Source organism: Aureococcus anophagefferens, assembly GCF_000186865.1.
Source record: "Aureococcus anophagefferens unplaced genomic scaffold AURANscaffold_12, whole genome shotgun sequence".
Taxonomy (NCBI): domain Eukaryota; class Pelagophyceae; order Pelagomonadales; family Pelagomonadaceae; genus Aureococcus; species Aureococcus anophagefferens.
In genome coordinates, this window is record NW_008705572.1 from 1,297,601 (window position 1) to 1,318,283 (window position 20,683).

Below are 20,683 nucleotides of genomic sequence, written 5' to 3' on the forward strand. Positions count from 1 at the left end.
TAGAGTCTTAGCATCACCAGTTTACGAACAGTTCATCCACTTTATCAAAAAAGTTACCCCAACGAGCGCGCGAAAACATATCTATCGACGGCTGCCGATTGATCTTTCGTCCGCCCAACTGCGGACACTAGATCTCACACTGCGGGCTGCCTCCGCGTCGCGCGTCCGCAGCACATGGGCAACCCTATAGCAACTCCTCCTGGCAGCTGCGGCGGACCCTCACGACGCGGCTCCATCTCGAAGGAGTTGCCATAGCGCATTGTGGTTCTCGAGCGCGGCGGGCTCCACGTCCTGCGCGCTGCGCGGGCCCTAATGATCTCAGCTTCTGCGCGTCCCCGCGAGGATCAGACTGGGGTTTTGGAATCTCCGCCCCCGAGTTCCTACGGCGATGTAGGCTCGTTTTCTCCCCCTGTGGGCTGGAACATGCCGAATGCCGTGTCGAAAGTTGTCCGTCCATCGACATCGACGTGCGAAATGCTGCCGAAATCAGGGTTAGTATTGATCGATTAATTCAAGAATCAATGTTGTTTGAAGAAGTTAATGTATCTCCACTTTTGATGAAGTGGATGTAACCAGACGCGAGGCTCTGGCCCCTGACTTGCGCCCGCCAGACCAGCTCGTGCGCGCGCGCCGACGCGGGAGAGCCTCCGCCGCCTCACGCGCGCGCCGACGCGGGAGAGCCTCCGCCGCCTCACGCTCCTCCAGCACCGCACCCATGTCCTTCTTCTCGGGCTGGTTCGGCGGCGGCGCCGCCGCCGCGCCGGCCGCCGCACCGACCGCGACCGCACCGCCGGCACCGACAGCGACGACCGCGCCGCCGTCGAAGCACTGCCTGCGGCGCATCCGCAACGACCTGCGGGCCCTGGAGCGCGACGCCGGCGGCATGCTCTTCGCGTGCGTCGCCGACGACGCGGACTTCACGGCCGTCGACGCGATGATCGTCGGCCTCGAGGGCACGCCCTACGCCGGCGGCTTCTTCCACTTCAAGGTCCGGTTCCCGCCGGCGTACCCGTGCGACTGCCCCAAGGTCGAGCTCGCGACGACGGGCCGGGGCACCGTGGGCTTCAACCCGAATTTGTACGCGAACGGCAAGGTCTGCCTCTCGATCCTCGGCACGTGGGCCGGGCCGTCGTGGTCGCCGACGCAGTCGCTCGCGTCCGTGCTCCTGAGCATCCAGTCGCTGATGCACGACCGGCCCTACGTCAACGAGCCCGGCCGCGAGGCGGCGTCGGACGCGGCCTGCGCGCCCTACAACGAGTTTTTGCGGTACGCGACGCTCCGCTACGCGCTCGCGCGCAACGTCGACGCGTCGAGCGCCGAGTACCGGGCGATGCCGGAGCCGATGCGGCGGTTTGTGGCCGACGCGTTCCTGCGAAAGTTCGACGATATCCTGGCGCTCGTGGACGCGGCCATCGAGCGCGGCGAGGACGGGCGGCCCCACCGCGACCCGACGAACCGGTCGTCGGCGTCGGGCGCGGCGAACTACGGCGAGCTCCGGCGGGAGCTCGTCGCGCTCCGCGCGGCGACGGAGGCGCGCGTCGCGCGCGAGGACCGCGACGACGACGACGACGCGGAGACCGTCGACGGCGGCGCGGCCGCGAGCGAGGCCGCCAGCCCGGAGGTCGCCAGCCCGGAGGGCGCTTCCGCGAGCCCCGCGGCGGACGCCACCGCCGCCACTAACGCCTAGTCCGATCACGCTGCTGCGCCCCACCTTGCGTTAGATGACGCTGATGCGGCCGACCTTCTCGGGGATGAGGACGAAGCCCGTCGCGCGGCGCTTCAGGGGCCCGCCCGCGGCGGAGAGGCGGTCGAGCGCGGGTCGCGAGAGCGCGAGCGCGCGGCGGAGCTTCGCGTCGGCGAGGGCGTTCACGTCGACGAAGAGGTTGCGGAGGAGGGCCGGGAGCACGGGCCCGTCCGGCGCGTCGACGAGGACGACGGGCGCGCCGCGCGGGTTCGCGTCCCCGAGGAACGCCGCGCGCGCAAAGCGCGGCGTCGTCGCGACGCGGTAGGTCCGCTGCGCGTCGACGTCGACGCCGTGGAGCGTGACGCCGCCGCGCAACAAGCGATGGCCCGGGTGCCGCTCCGGGTCGAAGGTCACGTGGAGCCCCGCGGAGAAGTGGGGGAAGTCGTCGCTCCACGCCGGGTAGCGCGCGAGCGACCGCTCGAGCGCGGCCAGGAGCTGGGCGCCGCTGGCCTCGAGGAGCAGGAGCCCGGGCCCCGCCGTCGCGTGCGTCGCGACCTCGCCGGCGTCGGTCTGCGCGTAGGCCAGAGCCGTCGCGGGCCGGAGCGCGTCGTCGACGACGAGATCCGCGGCCGCGCTCTTCATCTTGATTTGGGCCGTGCCGCCGGGGTACGTGCGGTCCTTGGGCGCGTCGGGAAAGGGCGCGAGGGCGACGAGCTCCGCGACGGTGAAGGCGTGGCGCCGCTCGAGCTCGCCCAGCGGCCGGAGCGCGGCGCCGTCGACGACCGCGACGTCCGCGCCGAGCGCCGCGGCCGCGACGTCCGCCGCGAGCTCGCCGGCGGACACGCCGTGGCGCGTCTGCTCGAGGTTGCGCCCGCCCTTGAGCGCCTCGGCCGACGCGTCGAGCGCGGCCTCGAGCGCGACGAGCTCGCCCTTCAAGCCCTCGGCGACCTGGTCCCGCGCGCGCGCGACGAGCCGCGTGATCGCGTCGCCGTTGCGCCACCGGTTCAGCGTGACGCCGCGGCCCGTGCCCACGCTCACGGTCGTGAGGTCCGCGCGGCGCACGGCCTGGGTGCCCGGCGGCAGGGCCGCGCCGACCGGCGGCAGCCGGAGCTCGATCCGCGCGAGGCGCTCGACGTTCGACGGCGACCGTACGACCCAGGTCGCGAGCCCGCCGGCGAAGTCGTAGCGGCAGGCCTGGACGCCGTAGGCGGAGCGGCGCGACCCGGAGACGACGACGACGTCCGCGAGGCCGCCGCAGGCCCGGGCGACGCGCGCGCCGGGCTCGTCGAAGCGCGCGCCTCCCCCGACGGCCGCGAGGACGACGACGACGTCCGCGCCGGCGTCCCGCAGCGCCGCGACCTCGCGCGCGGCGGCGGCGGACGCGGGCGCGACGTCGACGGGCCCCGCGGCGCCCGCGAAGACCGCCGCGTCGTCGCCGAGATCGCCGAAGGGCCGCTCGACGTCGTCGCCGTCGCCCGGCTGGGCCAGGGTCGCGCGCGCCGCGTTCAGGGACGCCTCGCCGGCGACGCCGACGATGCCGACGCGGCGGCCGCCCCAGGTCACGAGCTGGGACCGCATCGCGTCCGCGATCGGTAAGCCGGTCGCCGCGTCGTCGCAGTTCGCCAATAAACTCGGGAAGTCGCAGCCGCGGCCGAGGCGCGCGGCGTTCGCGAGGCCGTAGTCCAGATCCCTCGGCCCCAGCACGGCCGCGTGGACGCCGAGCTCGTTGAGGAGCGGCACGAGGTGCTTGCCCTTGGTGACCGTGCTCTCGACGGACGCGGAGAACGCGCCGCCGCAGCAGAGCAGGAGCGGCTCCGCGGCGCCCTCGCGGCCGCAGCGGTCCCGCTCGAGCTGGACGGCGCTCGCGAAGCGCTCGAGGCGGCTCACCTGCTTGTAGGGCGTCGCGGGCCGCACGCCGAAGTCGCCCGTCTGCCGCACGCCGTCGACGCTCGCGAGGTCGCCGAAGAGGAGCAGCGTGAGCCGCTCGGGCGCCTCGAGGCCGTCGGCGCCCCGGCGCCGCGCCGACGCCAGCGCCGCGTCCGCCGCCGTCAGCGCCGGGTCGTCGTCGTCGTCGCCGTCGACGCCCTCGACGAAGAGCTCCGCGGCCGTCGGCGTCGCGTCCTTCGCGGCCTCGGGGCGCGCCGCCGCCGCCCGCGAGGCCAGGCGCCGCGCCTCGCGCGAGGCCCGCGGCAGGAAGAAGCGCAGGAACGCGTCGCCGTCGAGCGCCCAGGCCTTGACGTCCTCCGCGGCCGCGGCCGTCGCGCGCTCGGGGAGATCCTCGAGCAACGCCGCGGCGCCGAACCACGACGGCCCCTCGGGCGCCGCCGGCCGGCCGCCGACGGACGCGTCCCAGGCGCCGCGCTCGACGACGACGAAGCGCGACGGCGCCGCGCCCTCCGCCGCCAGGAGGGCGCCCGCGCTCGCGCGGGCGGGCGCCATCGCGTTGACGGCGGCGTCGAGGTCGTCGTCGGACGCGCCGTCGGAGAACGGCGCGGCCGCGAGCACGTCGTAGAGCCAGTTCGCCGTCTTCCGCGGCTTGTAGTGCACGGGCGGCCGCCAGTCCTCGTCCTCCAGCGCGCCGACGTCGCCCGCCGCCGCCGCGTCCGCCGCGTCCGCCGCGTCCTCCGCCGCCGCGGGCTCGTCGACGGCCGGCGGCGCCGGCGGCGGCACCGGCGGCGGCGGCGGCGGCGGCGCGGGCGTCGCCTCGTCCTCCTGCGGCGGCGGCGCCACCAGGGCCGCGGGCACGCCCTTGATGACGTGGCGGAACGTGCGCGCGTCGAGGGCCCAGACGAGCGACGCGCGGTTCGCGACGAGCGACGCGTCGGGCCGACAACGCCGCGCGAGCGCCTCCTCGCCGTAGTAGCGCCGCGGCGACGTCTCGCCGTCGACGAGGCCCGGCACGGCGCGCAGGAGGCCCGCCGTCGACGAGCAGACGTCGCAGGCGCCCGTCTCGACGACGTACATGTCTGTCGCCGCGCCGCGCTCGGAGACGAGCTCGTCGTCCGCCGCGGCGTCGACGCGGCGGAAGGCCATGACGAGCACGTCGATGGCGTCGTCGTCGAGGTCCGCGCAGAAGGGCGCCGCGGCCAGGACGTCGAAGAGGAACTGGGCCGTTTTCTTGACCTTGTAGTGCACCGGCGGCCGGAAGTCGTCGTCCTCCTCCTCCTCCGGCGCCGCCTCCGCGGCGCCGCCGTCCCAGGTCACGTCGTCGGCGATGGTCGCGTCGTCGTCGTCGGCGACGTCGCCGCCGTCGTCGCGGCGGGCCCACTCGTCGAGCACCGCGAGCGCCGCGGGCGCCGCGGGCGCGCGCGTCGCCTCGGGCCGCGCGAGGTCGCTCATCCACGTCGCGTCGTCGTCGCGCGCGCGCGCCCAGGTCGCGTCGTCGTCCTTGCCGGGCGAGGGCGCGAGGTAGGCGTCGAGCGCCGCGTCCTCGGCGACGGGCGACGCGACGTCGTCGAATACTTCGGCGGACGCGGGCGTCGCCGGCGCGTCGAGCGCCTCCTCCACGACGCCGGGCGTCGACGGCGGCGCGGCGACGGAGTCCGCGCCGGGCGTCGACGGCGGCGCGAGGACGGAGGCGTCGTCGACGCCGGGCGTCGACGGCGGCGCGAAGGCGTCGTCCGCGAAGGCGGCGGCCGCGTCGTCCGCGACGGCGGCCGCGTCGTCCGCGAAGGCGGCCGCGTCGTCCGCGAAGGCGGCCGCGTCGTCGCGCGGCGTCGCTGGGGTCCCCGCGGCGTCGGCGTCCGCGACGGGATCTTCCGCGAGGCTCTCGCCCACGGCGTCCGCGTCCTCGGGGTCTTCGTTTACGGCGTCCGCTCGCGCGGCGTCCTCCGCCTCCGCGGCGCCGCGCCGCGCAGCCTCGGCCTCCGCGGCGCGGCGGCGCTCGAGCTCGGCCTCGAGGCCCGCCGCGGCGACGGCGACGTCGTACTCCGCGTCCGCCGCGGCCTCGGCGCGGTCCGCGTCCGCGTCAGCGCGGCCGAGGCGCGCGCGCTCGGCCTCGGCGCGGAGGAGCAGGTCCTCGGCCTCGGCGTTGAGGCGCTCGCGCTCCGCGGCGGCGATGGCCGCGAGCGCCGCGTCCTCCTCCGCGAGCTCCGCGTCCTCCTCTTCCTCGTCGGGTTCGTCGCCCGCCATGCGCCGGAGCCGCTCCTGCTCCGCGGCGACCATGGCCGCCTTCGCCGCGGCGTCCTGGGGGTCCGCGTTGCGCGCGTCGCCCGCGTCGAAGTAGTCGTCGCTGTCATTCGCCGAGCCGGAGCTCGAATCCGTCGCGTCGTCGCCGCGGCCGCGGTCCGACGAGGCCGACGGCGGCGGGCCCGGCGACACGACGGGGCCGCCCGGCGCGGCGCCCTCGGCCGCCTCGCCGGGGGACACGACGGCGCCGCCGGCCGCGGCGGCACCGCGGGGCGTGGGACCGACGTCCTCGGCGACGGAGTCCGCGCTCCCCGGCGGCGCTCCGTCGCCCGCGCTGCCCGGCGGCGCTCCTTCCCCTCCGGTCGCCGGCGCGTCGCGCGACCGGCGGCGGTCGCGGACGACCTCGACGACGTTGCGCGGCGTCGCGGCGGTCTCGTCGTCGAAGGTCGCGGCGCCGAAGAGGGAGCCGTCGTCGCCGCCGCCGCCGCCGTAGAGGGGCTCCGCTTTCACGGACGGCGCGAACAAGCCCGCCGCGAAGGCCTCCGCGGCCTCCGCGGCCTCGGCCTCCCGCGACGCCGGCGGCAGCATGAGCGCGGCGCGGTCGCCGTCGGCCGCCGCCTGCGCCAGGCCCCGGAGCGCGTCGAGCACCGCCGGCGGCCGGCAGCTCGGCCCCAGAAGGCGGCGGCACCAGTCCGCGAAGCGCTCGCGGTCCATCTGGGGCTCCCCCAAATCCTCGCCCACGGACCGCGCCGAGTCCTCCTCGGGCGTGTCCGCCTTGGGCTCCTCGGGCCGCTGCAGCACGAATTTCGCCGCGGCGTCGAGACCCTCCAAGCCGACGAAGACCGCGCTGTCGGCCTCCTTGAAGACGTGCGATCCGCGGCCGCGCTCGCCTAACCGCAGAAAGGATTCCAAGGCCCGCGCCACGGACAAGAGCAGGATGCTCAGCTCCGCGGCGCCCAGAGCGCCCTTGCGCGACAGGTCGAAGAGGTCGAAGACGCGCCGCGCCTTGGCCGCGACGGCGTCGCCGCGGCCCGGGAGCGCCGCGGGACGGCTGCACGCGACGACGCCGCACAGGAAGGCGAGCGCGTTGACGCGGCCGCCGCTGCCGAGCTGCGCGCTCAGCGACGCCGCGCGCGCCTTCGCGTGCTTACTGCCGCCGAGCATCTGCGCGAGCTGCGCCTGCGTGATCATGAACGTGCCGAACTGGTTCTTGTGCGTGTGGATGAGGCCGTCGACGTCGCCCACGGAGAAGAGGGCGAAGGGCAGGAACGGCTCGGGCAGGCTCACCGTGGAACCCATGGTTGTTGCGTCAAGCTGGGGTTCAGAGGCTGCCCATCGTCGGCTTTCCCGGCGTCGAGCAAACTGTGTAGAGGGCAACAAGCTGGGACATGTCGACGGTGCCGAGGTACCTAGGTCGTGCAGCTCTGCGAGTGCGAGGCCGACGACGACAAGCGCGTAGCACACTCGGCGCGTCGCTGTCGACAAGCGCGTAGCACACTCCGCAACCGTGGCGTACGAACGGCGGAGCACGATGGGGGGCGAGAGCGGGTGGGACGTCATGAAGGGGTTCGACGGCCTGCCCAAGCTCCCGGAGTGGGAGAGCATCCAGCAGAAGCTCGACGAGGCCAAGGCCAAGTCGCTCGAGGGCATGGCCGCGGCGCGGAAGACGTCCATCGAGCTCGGCGCCGTCGCCGCGGTCAACGCGTCGTCCCTGAAGACGCGCCTCGCGGCCGACGCGTCGAAGACGTTCCAGCGCGTCGCGTCGACCGTCGACGGCGGCGGCGGCGGCGGCGAGGGCGGCGGCGGCGGCGACGTCGAGGCGGGCCTGGACGACGTGGCCCTCGAGGACGACACGCCGCCCGCGCCGCCGGACGCGGGCCTCGCCGGGTGGTGGCGGTCCGCGACGGCCCGGGGCGAGCCGCCCGCGGACGACGCGGAGGCGCGCGAGTCGCTGCTCGACGGCGTCGCGCGGCAGGCGGGCGGCTTCGCGGCGCGCGTCGCCGACGGCGCGCGGAGCGTCGGCGACGGCGTCAAGGACAACTTCAAGAGCGCCGCGCACGACCCCAAGGAGTGCGGCCTCGACCGGGCCCAGCGCTTCAAGTGGTACGTCGCGCTGCTCATGGTCGCGGCGGCGTTCTTCTCGACGGCGCTCAACTTCCTGCCGCTCGTCGTCATCAAGCCCGCCAAGTTCGCCACGGCCTTCTGCATCGGCACCGTCGCGTCCATCGCGGCCAAGTTCATGCTCAACGGGCCGCTCACGCAGCTGCGGAAGATGGTCGCGCTCCGGAAGCTGCCCTACACGCTGGCCCTCTTCGCGTCGACGGCGCTGACGCTCTACGCCTGCTTCGGCCTGGGCAACTTCGTCGCCATCGTGCTCTCGAGCGGCATGCAGATCGCCGCGCTCCTCTACTACCTTTTTGGCGACACGCCGGGCGGCATCGCGGGCATCAAGCTCCTCGGCCGCCTCGTGCTGAAGACGGCGAAGCTCATCGTGAGCCCCTGCCTCTCGGCGTTCCGCGGGGATCCCTAACGCTTAGTCGCTCGCGACGGCGCCCGCGTGCTTCGGCCGCCAGGGCAGCACGCCCGCGAGCCAGAGGACGAAGACCAGGGCGGTCGCCCCAACAACCCACTTCTTCCGCGACGACGCGACGGCGTCGTCGCGCTTCTTCTCCTTGCGCGCCTTGCGCTCCGCGCGGCGCTCCCGGCGCTCCGTCCGCGCGCGCGGCACCGCGCCGCCCGCGTCCACGGGGATGGCCACGTGGCCGCGGGTCCGCGTGGTGTTCCACTGCGCGAGCAGGGCGTCAAAGTCGTTGTTGCCCGCGGAAACGGCGCTAATCGTCCGCATCCACCGCGCCTTGTCGTCGTCGCACTCGGCCTGCAGCGGGAACTTGGTGCCGTCGACGGCGATGACCACGAAGGACCGGTCCGGGCTCGGCGCGTCGAGGACCCGCGCGCCGCGCCCGACCTTGATGGACCCCTTGAGCACGCGGGGCTTGGCGCCGTCGTCGTAGTAGTCGAGCGTCGACGACGCGACGCGCAGCACGAAGAGGCGCTTCTTCCACGAGGCGTAGCGCGAGAGCATGGAATGGCCCTCCTTGAGCAGATGGCCCTCGATCTGCTCCATGGACCCCTCGGGCGCGGCCGCGGCCATGTGCTTGCGGGGCGACGCGATGGTAGTCAGAAGCACTGGCCCAGACTTGCCGCAGCCCCCGGAAGTGCAAGGTGCATGGGCTGCCCCAAACCTTTCCCTCCTTGATTTGCCCAAGGGCTGCACGATGCCGACGTATAAACTGTAGTACGCAATCGGCGCACTCGGCGGACGCGTCGGCGGCGGCGCTCCCGGCGCGGCCGTAGCCACCCCGAAACCATGGTGGGCCTCGGCATGTTCATGACCGCCACCTACCGGCTGAAGCAGCGGCGCAAGCGGCTCACGCACCGCGCCCAGGGCAGCGACACCTTCGGCCTCTTCCGGCGCTGCGTGGCGCGGCTGGCCCAGGAGCGGCGCGTGGCGCTGTCCATCAAGGTGCGGCGCGAGCTCGACGGCGCGCTCGGCCGCAGCGGCCGCGGCGTCGTCGAGCTCCGGCTCAAGGGCTGCGACCTGACGGACGCGGTCGTCGAGCTGCTCTGCGAGGGCCTCGAGCAGCACCCGGCCGTGGGCAAGGTCGACGTGCGCGGCAACGGCGCGCTCACGGTGGCGAGCGTGCTGCGCCTGCGCGCGCTCGCCGAGTTCCAGCTCGGCCTCGTGCTCGGCGACGGCCTCCTCGGCCGCCTCAAGGGCGGCGAGGCCTGCCGCCAGCTCCACGGCCTCGAGGGCAAGCGCGGCGGCTGCGTGCGGCGCTTCAAGCTCGACGGCGCCGCGGGCCGCGGGCCCGACGCCGCGGAGCTCCTGGGCCTCGAGCCGCTGCTCGACTACGCGAACGCGAAGCTCTACCTCCGCGAGGCCTTCCTGCGGCCCATCGACGAGGACCGCGAGCCGCTGGCGCTGTCGACGGGCGCGGCCGTCGCCCTGGCGCGGCCCCTCGCCGACGCGGCCCTCGCGGAGATCTACAAGGGCGCGAGGGTCGGCTACAAGGACCTGGACCCGCTCGAGGACGACGTGCTCTGCCTCGACGGCGCCGTCGTCACGCTCGAGGCCTCGGCGTGCTCGCGCGCGCGGCCGCGGCCGCGCCGCCGCCGCCGCCCGCCGAGGACGTGCCGTCGCCGCCGCGGGCGACGGCGCCGCCGCCGCCGCCGCCGGAGTCGGAGGCGTCGGAGGCGCTCGAGGCGGACCTCGACGCGCCGTCGCGCTTCGCGGGCGCGTTCGACGACGACGACGACGACGACGCGTCGGAGGCGCCGCCGGTCCCTCGAGCGCCGCCGAGCCCGAAGGCGTCCGAGGACCGGGGCGGCGACGTCGCGGCCCTCGCGTCCATCGTCCAGCGCCAGTCCGAGGCCATCGCGGCCCTCGAGCGCCGCCTCGAGGCCGCCGCGCGGACGTCCGCGCGCGACGCGGCGCTCGCGCGCCTGCCCGACGAGCCGCCGGCGCGACCGCCGGCGCCGGCGCCCGTCGACGCCCTCGCGACGCGGCTCGCGGACATGGACGCGCGGCTGCCGCCCGGGCCGTCGCTCGAGGACCTCGCGGCGTCGGCCGGCGACCGCCAGGGCAGGACAAGAGAGCGAAGTTCCCAACTTCAAAGGCTCCTATCTCGGCCGTTTTCCACTCGTTTCGGCTGACTTTTGGACGAGCGATCGTCTCTTGGAACGGTCTCGAAGCGTGGATGCTTTTTCCGGAACGCGCGCGCGCGGAACACTCACGTTGAAGCGACGTTGAATCTCTCTTGTCCTGCCCAGGCGACCGCGGCGTCGCGCTCGCGGCCGCCGCGCCGCCCGCGCTCGACGACGAGACCTACCTCCGGCTGCTCCGCACGGCGGCGGAGGCCACGGCGCCGCGCCTCGAGGCGCCGAGCCCGCGGACGCGCGCGACGCTCGCCGTCGCGGCCATCGAGGACGCGGCGGCCGCGTCGTCGTCGGACGACTCGCCGCCGCCGCCGCCGCGGGACGACGACGCGCCGCCGCCCGCCGCCGTCGTCGCCGGTCTGCTGGACCTGAGCAAGCGGCGCCTGGCGAAGCTGCGGCTGCCGGAGAGCCTCGCGGCGGCCTACGGCAACCTGGTCGCGCTCGACGTGAGCCGGAACCGGCTCCGCGCGCTGCCCGCGGCGGCCTTCGACGCGTGCCCGAGCCTCGAGAGCCTGGACGTGAGCTACAACCTGCTGCGGAGTTTGGATGTCGACGACGGCGGCGGCCTGCCGCAGACGCTCCAGCGCCTCGACGCGTCGCGGAATTTGGTGAGCGCCGTCGGCGACAGCCTGCGGGACTGCGTGGAGCTGCGCATCCTCGTGCTGAGCCACAACTGCGTCGCGCGCGTCGACGGCCTCGAGCGGCTCGGCCTGCTCGAGGAGCTGGACCTCGCGGGGAACCGGGTCAAGGACGGCCACGGCCTGCGGCCGCTCGCGTGCAACCGAAGGCTCCGGACCCTCGCGCTCGACGGGTGCCCCATCGCGACGACGCCGGGGAGCAACCCCCGGGCCATCCTGACGGGCCTCCTGCCGCGGCTCCGGCACGTCGACGGCCAGCCCCTCCACCGGTCCTGCCTGTCGGCGCTCGAGCGGCGGAACGACGTCGAGGAGCACGTCGGCGCGGACGCTCGCGGTGGGACGCCCGCGGCGTCGACGGCGCGGACCGGCGCGACGCTCGGCGACTCGCGGCGGTCCGAGGCGCCCGGCGACGCGGACCGGCGCGAGCGGCGCCTCCGCCAGAAGCTCGCGGACGCGCGGCGCCACGCGCGCGGCGCCAAAGACCTCGCGCGGCGCTTCGAGCCGCGCGACGCGCTCGCGGCCGTCAACGTCGCGCGGAAGCCGGCGGCCAAGACGTCGCGGTCGGCCCAGGCGAAGCGCGCCGCGGCGCTCCTCGCCGACCACCCCGCGCACAAGACGCGGGCCAAGGCCGCGACGCGCAAGCCGCCCCAAAAAATCTTCGGCCACGCCATGGACGAGAACGTGGGCCTGCCGTCGCCGCCGGGGTCGCCGGCCACGGCGCCGTCGCCGCGCCGGTCGCCGCGAAAAGTCGCCTCGCCCGGCGCGCGGCCGCGCTACCGCCAGTGGCCCGTCGGCGGCCTCGGCGCGGCCGGCGCGGGCGCGGGCGGCTACGCGGCCGCCGCGGAGAAGCGGCGCAACGCGGTGCTGCGCGCGTCCAAGAGCCCCGAGGCGCCGCCGCGCACGGTCGTCTCCGCCGCGGCGCCGCCCAAGGTCGAGGTCAGGGCAGGAAAAGAGAGCGAAATTCCCAACTTCAAAGGCTCCTATCTCGGCCGTTTTCCACTCGTTTCGGCTGATTTTTGGACGAGCGGTCATCTCTCGGAACGGTCTCGAAGTATGCATGCTGTTAACGGAACGCGCACGCGCGGAACACTCATGTTGAAGCGAACTTGAATCACTCTTTTCCTGCCCAGGTCGAGGTCGAGGCCGCGCTCGAGTCGCTCGCGGCTAAAGAGGCCGCGGACCCCGCGAAGCCGCTGACGGAGGCCGAGGCCTTCGACCGCTGGCTCGGCGACCTCAAGACGCAGACGCTGACCGCGCGGCGCGCGCTCGAGGTGCTGGAGCGCCTCGACGCGGACGAGAAGCTCGGCGCGGACGCGTGCTCGGGCGTCTTCAAGGCGCGGCTCTGCGACCTCGGCGTCCTCGCCGTCAAGCCGCCGCCGGAGTCGGCGTTGATGCGCTGCATCGCGCGGCCGGACCGGTTGCGGGCCGCGGCCGCCGCGTGGCAGGACGCGACGAACGCCGCGCGCGCGCTCCAGGCGTTGGTGGCGAAGACGGCGGCCGACGGCGCGCCCGGCGACGGCGGCGACGACGCGGGGCCCCGGTCGCCGGACGTCGAGGGCCACCCCCTCGCGGCCTTTGAGCCCGCGGCGCCCGAGTCGCCGGGCGGCGACGACGGCGAGGGCGGCCACCCGCTCGCGGCGGCGCGGAAACCAACCACTGGGTCCTGACCAAACTTCAAAACTCTCCAGCTCGGTCACATCGACGTCGATTTTGCTGATTTTTGGACGAGTCGATTGCCCTCATCGGGTTCTCGAAGCACGGCGAAAGTGCTTGAAACCTTTGAATACGCGCACATTGCAGTCGGGTTGAAGATTTGATTCGCGCGCAGGCTCGCGGCGTTCGCGCGGCAGCTCGAGCGCGAGCTCGCGCGCCACGCGGGGCCCGACGCCGAGGAGCCGCCGGCGCCGCCGCGGGACGGCGACCTGGGCCGCGAGACGGTGCAGGACGCCGTCGAGGCCGTGCTCGACGCGTGCGAGGGCGGCGCGGACGACGCCGCGGCGATCAAGGTCGACGTCATCTCGTCCGCGCTGAGCATCTGGGCCGCGGAGCAGCCGCCGGCCGACGACCCGCCGCCGCCGGAGCCCGTCGTCGAGCCCGCCGAGGCCGCGGCCGCCGTGCTCGAGACGCCCGCGCCGCGCGCCGCCGGCGACGACGGCCGCCGCCGCCGCGCGCACACGGCGCCGGAGCCCAAGCTCCACGCGATCCTGCGCGACGAGGCCGCGGCCGAGCCGTTGGCGACGCGGTCCGCGACGCGCGCCGCGACCGTCGACGACCTCGACGCGGCGCGCGGCGAGGCCGCGATCATCGCCGGCGTCGCGCGCATCGAGGACCTGCTGCCGGACCTCGCCGCCGAGGACGCGCCGGCTGGGGAGGCGGCGGAGGGGACAGAGGCGGCCGGGGAGGAGTCGGCGCCCGACGAGGAGTCGGCGCCCGAGGAGGAGGAGGAGGCGGCTGGGGAGTCGGCGCCCGACGAGTCGCCGGCGCCGTCGCCGGCTCGGTCGCCGGCGCCGTCGCCGGAGGACAAAGCCGCGGCGACGCCCGTGCTCGAGGCGCCCGCGCCGACGGTCGACGCCTTCGCCGCGCTGCCGACGGCGGGCACCAGGCCTTCGCCGACGCTGCCGCCCGCGCAGACGCCCGACGCGTCGGACTTCCTGCGCGACGTGCTGCCGTCGCCGATGACGACGCCCGCGGTCGTGGCGTCGCCGGCGTCGCCCGCGCGCATGGTCCTCGACGCGGAGGAGCCCCGGGACCCGCGGGGCGCGCCGGACACGCCCCGGGTCCCCGAGGGCGACGGCGGCTCGTCGGAGGAGGACGCGGAGGACGCGGAGGCGCCCGCGCCGGCGCCGGCGTCCGCGGCGACGACGCCCGAGGAGAAACCGGCGGACGACGCGAGCGCGGCGAGCGCGTCGTCGGCGTCCGACGAGTCCTTCGTCTGGCGCGAGGGCTACGACGAGAACCACAAGCGCCTGTACTACTTCAACACGGAGACCGGCGAGAGCCGCTGGACGCCGCCGGAGGACCCGTTCCGGCCCTACGACCCGGACCGCTCCTCGTCGTCGGACTACTCCGAGTCCGAGTCGTCGTCGTCGGGCGACGAGTCTTAAGTTTATCGGGCGGTGGTCCTCAAGCTCGTGCGGCTGCACGACGCCTTGCACGCGTGCGCTGCGACTTGCGCTGCGGCCGCGGCGACACGAGGCTCACGCCCCAGGTCGGTGATGAAGTGACAAAGCCGCTCTCGCAGAGCTCGATTTCAAAGGTGATGGAGGTCGAGGCGACGCCCAGCGAGACGTCGTCCGCCGCCGTCGCGCCGCCGGAGGCTCCCGCGGACACGCCCATGGACGTGGACGCGGCGCCCGCCGCCGTCAAGGCCGAGGCGCCGCCGCCCGAGGTGGCCATGGCCCAGAGCAGCGGCTTCGCCGAGGGCGCCGCCATCGCCTCCGGCGGCGACCCGCCGCCGCGCGCGCCGTTGAAGAAGGCCGTGTCGGCCTTCCTCCACTTCTGCAGCGAGCAGCGCGAGGCCGTCAAGGCCGAGAAGCCGGGCATGAACGTCGGCGAGGTGACGAAGATGCTCAGCGAGAAGTGGCGCGCGCTCGACGACGCGGGCAAGCAGAAGTACGTCGACATCGCCGCCGCGGACAAGGCGCGCTACGAGCGGGAGAAGAAGGACGCGCCGGAGCCCGCGCCGAAGAAGCCCGCCGCGCCCATCGACCCCTACGAGACCGTGATCCCCGTCGCGCGCGTCAAGAAGATCTGCAAGCTCGACCCGGACGTCAAGTCCGTGTCCAAGGAGGCGACGGCCGTCATCTCCAAGGCGACGGAGATCTTCGTCGCCCAGCTCGCGCGCGAGACCCACCTCGCCGCGTCCGGCAAGAAGATGATCCGCGCGGCCGACGTCGCGAACTGCATCCACGAGCGGCCCAACTTCGCGTTCCTCCGCGTCGACTACCCCAGCGGCGAGTACGCGCCCAAGCCCGTCGCCAAAAAGCTCCCCGTCAAGGCGGAGGCGAACCAGCCGGGCATCTCCCAGTTCTTCGCGCCCGTCCGCAAGTCGCCCGTCCCGGGCGACGAGCCCGCGGCGCCGGACGACGGCGGCGACGCGGCGGGCGTCGACGCGCCCATGGCGCCGTGAGGGACGCGTCCGGAATTCGCCTAAGATCGATGAAGAGGTCGTCGATGGCCGCCTGAAGTCGTGCCGCGCCAAGTGCCGCGCCGCGTGGGGAAGCTATCACTGGCGGCAGATATAGCTGTGCAAGGATATACCTCGATGGCTGGTCGTCGAGCGCCGAGAGGAGGTATATCCAGGAGGTATATCTTCGAAGGAATGGCCCTCCGCCGCCGTTGGCCCAGCTCGAGATGCCTTTGGCAAGGAGGCCCTTGAAGGACTCAACGTAAGTCTCTGTCCTTCGTACACAAGCTTCAGAGCTAAGCGCGCACTATGAGCCGAACTCAAATGGTCCTGGCGATGCTCGTGTTCGCGTGCTGCCGCGGCAGCGACGAGCGCATCAACGTGCAGGAATTCGAGGTCGTCGACGAGGAGGACGCGCCGCTGGCGGCCGTGAGCGAGCTCGCGGCGCTCGCGCCGCAGGGAGCTGGAGGAGCGCCGGCGCCGGCGCCGGCGGCGGCGCCCAAGCGGCGCGCGAAGCGGTCCTGGAGCTGCGGGCCGGTCGTCGAGCAACGCATTCGAGACCTTCGAGCACAGCTCGACGCGGCCGGTCGAACCGGCGCGCGCGGCCTTCTACAGAACGGCATGTTCTGCTACCGGCGCGACCCGATGACGCGCGGCTCGGCGACCGAGCTCCCGCGCCGGGAGTGGTTTTATGAAACGGACGTCGCCTTCTACGTGCCCGAGTACCTGCTGGGCGACCCGACGCGGTTCCCCGCGCCGCCGTGCCCCACCTGCGGGCACCACATGTTCGTGAACCCCGCCAGCGCGCGGTGGTCCGACAGCGGGCCGATGAGGGTCTACACGCTGGAAAAGTGGTACTGGCTGGACACCAAGCGCTACGAGTGCCACGGCTGCGGCAAGAGCTTCAGGGGCACGAACCCTGGGTCGGTGGCCAAGAGCTGCGACGCCGCGCGGTCGATATTAAACGTGCACTTTTCGACGAAGTTCGCGGTGTCGTCCGAATTAGCAGCAACGATCGATGATGCCTGGGAGGCGACGACGACATCGAGGGTTTTGAAGATGCTGCGGTCGTGGAGCGTCGAGAAATTCTACGCGGAGGAGCAAAAGTACTGGTCGCTCTGCCTAACTCGATCGCGGCGTCCCTCGGGCAGTCGCTCCCCTACCCGGACCTCAAGGTCTCGATCTTCGGCACGCAGGAGAAGACGGGCTTCGAGTGCCAGTCCCTCGTGGACCTCTCGGCCGAGGGCTGCCAGGACGAGGGCTGCGGCTGCGGCGACGGCGAGGGCGGCCTCGACGAGGACGAGGCGGGCGACGAGTTGGACGGCGGCGGCTTCGCGCGCGCCGCGGAGCTCCGCGAGATCGAGGGCGGGATCGAGGGCGACGGGAGATGCCTCGTGAGGTCCTTCGTCACGGCCCTGGGCGACTACCCCGCGGGCGTCGAGCCGCGGCACGGCGCGGACGCCACGACGCTCCGACACCTCACGGACGTGCGCCTCCGCGCCGCGCGAGCCCTCCGGGATCATCGCGCCGGGCTCGACGACGCCGGGAGAGCCCGTATTGATGAAGCCCTCGACGGCGGCCACGCGAACTTCGACGCCTGGTACGAGGCCATGAGCGCGGACGACGCGGACCAGCGGACGTCGATTTGGGGCGACTACCTCCTGATGCTCGCGCTCGGCATGTACTTCGGCGTGCACGTCTACTACACGAGGCGCAACGCCGACGGCGGGCTCTCGGCGACGGCGCGGCGCGTCGAGCTGCGGCGCGACGACGACCTCGACGCGCGCATCGTCCACCTGTTGTGGAGCGAGTCGCCGCTGGAGCGTCGGGGCGCGGGCGCGGGCATGCACTTCTCGCTCACGAGGGAGAGCGCGCCCGACGCCGTCTTCGTCGACGCGGGCCGCGCCGCCACCATCAGGAGGGGCATCACGAAGAAGCTCTCCTCGCACGCGTACTTCGGCAAGCTCGCGGGGCTCGCGGACATCGCGCCGACGCCATTCGTCGAGGACGAGGACGGCGAGGACGAGCGCTCGCTCTTCATGGCGCTCCACCGGGACTACGACCGGGACAAGTCCTACGACAAGTTCATGGCGAAGTTCAACGAGCGCGCGCAGCAGGAGGCGGAGAACGCCGCCCGCGGCAAGCCCTTCAAAAAGATCCGCCTCAAGACCCTCGCGCAGTTGAGGGGCTACCACGACAAGCTCTACTCAAAGCTCGACGTCTCCAATGATCCCATCGTGACGGAGGGCGCCTGCAGGCGCATCGCTCAGGCCCAGCGCGCGGCGCGAGAGCCAGCGGCTCCGGCGCCCGTCGCGCGGCCGCGGGAGCCGCCCCTGCCCAAACCGTCGGAATTTCGCGCTCCGGAAATCTCTGGAATCGTGCGGATGGGACAGCAGGTCGCGGCGCCCTACTACGCGTCGCGCGACGTCAGAAGTCGCCCGCCGTCGAATCTCGCGCAAGCGGCTCCGCTCGAGTTCCAGAGAGGCGCGACGGTCGCGCCCTTCGTAAAAGAAGTGGACACGAGGAATATCTGCGGGAAATGCGGCCGAGTGAAAAAGGAGCACCCGTGGCCGCGCTTCGGCCTGAACGCGTGCCCGTTCACGACCTGCGCGTGCGGCAAGGCGCTCGCGGGCCACGGCGGCCCGTCGGGCGCGCACTGCCCCGCCGCGGCGGCGCTCCGGTGCTTGCCCGCGCCGCCGCCGCCGCCGCCGCCGCCGCCGCCGCGACCCGCGCCGTTCCCGTCGACGCCGCGCCCGCCCTCGATCGCGCCGCCGTCGGCGCGGCCGCGGGCGACGTTTCTCACGGGCGTGAACCCCGCGCGGCTCATGCTGGACCCGGAGTTCCGCCGCCAGGTCATGAACATCCCCGACAGTGTCGCCATGGGGCTCGACGACCTCCCGTATGGCGAGCAGCTCCTGATGCAGCAGGCCGGCATCATCGTGCCGCTCGTCCAGAGGCGGGTCTGGTGGCTCATGCACCAGATGTGGATCATCGGGAGCGACGGCCGGCCGGGCGTGCTCGGGCACCAGCCCCGCCCGGGACCCTTCTAGTAGCCTATAACTCCAAAGTTACCCCCTTTCCTCCCGCCTGCGGCGGTCGGTTTTTTTCTCCTTTCCCGCCGCCAGGCCCAATTAGCCGCCGCGTGGACCCCCGGTGCCCAGAAGCGTTCGCAGAGCACAGCTCGGGCTCGGCGTCTCGGAGGCCACACCCGCGTCGAGCCACACGCGCGCGACACCTTCTTGCACACCCGCCGTCGAGAGACCCGCGCGCGACACCTTCTTGACCGCCACTAACACCGTCAACGCGCCCGCGACCAGTTCGAGCCGGCAACACAACAGAACCACCATGCACCGCTACCCCGGCCCGAGGATGCATGTGCGGCGCCAGGGGCGGCGCAACGACAACAACATGAGTCCCATGATCATGATGCTGCTCATGCAGATCTACCAGCGCTACGAGGAGCTGCCCGTCAAGCCGCCCGTGACCTTCGCGCTCGTCGCCTACAACGTCGGCGCGCACGTCTACCCGGCGATGGTGCTGCCCTACTCGCTCGACGCCGTGTGCCTCTCGAGTTACACGTTCCTGAGCGCCTGGTACCGGTCGGACTGGGGCGGCGTCGTCCGCCGGACCGTGCTGTCGGCGTTCACGCACGCGGACGACATGCACCTCTACTACAACATGGGCTCGCTCCTCGTCAAGGGCGTGCAGCTCGAGCAGAAGATGGGGTCCGAGGCCTTCGGCGGCTTCGTCGCCTTCGCCGTCGTCGTCGCGCACCTCCTCTCCGTCGTCGTCGGCGTCGCCGCGGACTCGATGGGCTACCAGACGGGCTGCGCCGTCGGCTTCAGCGGCGTGCTCTTCGCCATGAAGCTGGTGTTGAACCACGGCGCGCACGCGCCCGGGTCGGCTGCGACGTCGCGGGTCTGGGGCGTCAAGGTCTCCAGTCGCCACGCGCACTGGCTCGAGATCCTCGTCGCGTCCTACTTCAACCCGCGCTCGAGCATCGTCGGCCACGCCTGCGGCGCGCTCGCGGGCTACCTCTGGACGGCCACGCCCCAGCTGCGCGCGCTCCTCGCCGCGAAGCTCCGGGCGAAGCGCGGCGCCGCGCGCGTGCCGCCGCGGCCGGGCCGCGACCGCTACACCTACGCCGCGGGCACGGCCGGCCAGGCGCCCGCCGCGGCGCCCGCGCCCGCGGAGGACGCGGACTGGGAGCGCGTGCCTCCGGCGGCGCCCGCGCGCGACGACGCCGAGCTGCGCCGCCGCCGCGTCGAGCGCTTCGGTTGAGGAGGGGCGCGCTCGCGTCGGGGCTAACATATCCCGCCGGCGGGATATGTTAAGCGCGCGGCGTGTCCTCCATCGACGTGCGCTACGACGACGACCCGGCAACGACGTTCACGGAGCCCTGGCCCGGCGACGAGGTCGTCGTCAAGTGTCGGCAAGTTCGCCGTCCTCCGGCACACAGTAGTTTTGGCTTCAGCGAGCATTTTTGTGGCAAGATTCCCTTGCGTCCCGGCTGAGGCTGGGCCGCACATTCGTGTCATTCAAGACTTGGGCGCGGGCCACACGTACGTCTCGCTTAACTTCGCGTCGCTGGATCTCACCTCTAGAACACTTGACCACCGTCGCGAGGAAAAAAAATGGGGCGACTGCGCACCCCGACGCTGCCGAGGCCGGATATCCTACCGGAACCCGAGGCTGGCACGCTCGTCTGGGTGGTGGGCGACGGCCAGGAGTTCCACTGCAAGCCCTGGCCGGCCCTCGTGAGCGCCTATGACGCCGAGAACCGGCCCGTGGAGTGGCCGCCGCCGGCCGCGGCGGACGGGTCTCGCGTCTACGAGCTCAACTACGTCGAGAATCCCTGCCAGGACCCCATCGCCAACTCGTCCGGCCGCATCCTCGCCTTCCGCGACAACTACCATAAAGTCGTGAGCACGGACGTCTTCTGGAAGAGCAAGGTCCCCGGCTGGGACAAGGCGCTCCGCGCGGCGCTCTATCTGCTCGCCAAGGACAAGGACGAGGACCGGGCGACGGCCATCAAGTTCGCCAACGAGCGGATGCAGACAAAGCACTACGAGAAGCTCCTCGACTTTGGGCCCGTGCCGTCCTTCGACGCGCCCCAGCACCTCGCGACGAAGAAGAAGGCGCCGGCGAAGAAGAAGGCGCCGGCGAAGGCGCCGGCGAGGAAGAAGGCGCCGGCGAAGGCGCCGCCGCCCGTCGACGACGAGGGCACGGAGTCCGAGCCCGAGGCCGCGCCGCCCGCGCCGCCCGCGGCTTCGACGAAGTCGCCGAAGGCGAAGGCGGCCAAGGCGCCGCCCGCGCCGCCGGTCGCCGCCGCGCCGTCGCCCCAAAACGCCGGCGCGCTCCGCGACGCCGCGCTCGCGGCCGCCGCCGCCG

The 20,683-nt window shown here is 73.4% G+C and overlaps 3 protein-coding genes across 3 annotated transcripts; all 3 read left to right on the plus strand.

Moving 5' to 3' along the window:
- Window positions 1–898: 898 nt before the first annotated feature.
- On the plus strand, window positions 899–1,384 carry AURANDRAFT_6425 (hypothetical protein; the record flags this gene model as incomplete). Its single annotated transcript, XM_009039570.1, has 1 exon — window positions 899–1,384. A coding segment is annotated over one exon (486 nt), but the record flags the coding sequence as incomplete, so codon positions are not given.
- Window positions 1,385–7,889: 6,505 nt separating this feature from the next.
- AURANDRAFT_6531 (hypothetical protein) lies at window positions 7,890–8,279 on the plus strand (the record flags this gene model as incomplete). Its single annotated transcript, XM_009039571.1, has 1 exon — window positions 7,890–8,279. A coding segment is annotated over one exon (390 nt), but the record flags the coding sequence as incomplete, so codon positions are not given.
- Window positions 8,280–14,620: 6,341 nt separating this feature from the next.
- On the plus strand, window positions 14,621–14,830 carry AURANDRAFT_9249 (hypothetical protein; the record flags this gene model as incomplete). The annotated part of the gene is made up of 1 exon (XM_009039703.1): window positions 14,621–14,830. A coding segment is annotated over one exon (210 nt), but the record flags the coding sequence as incomplete, so codon positions are not given.
- Between the last annotated feature and the right edge of the window lie 5,853 nt (window positions 14,831–20,683).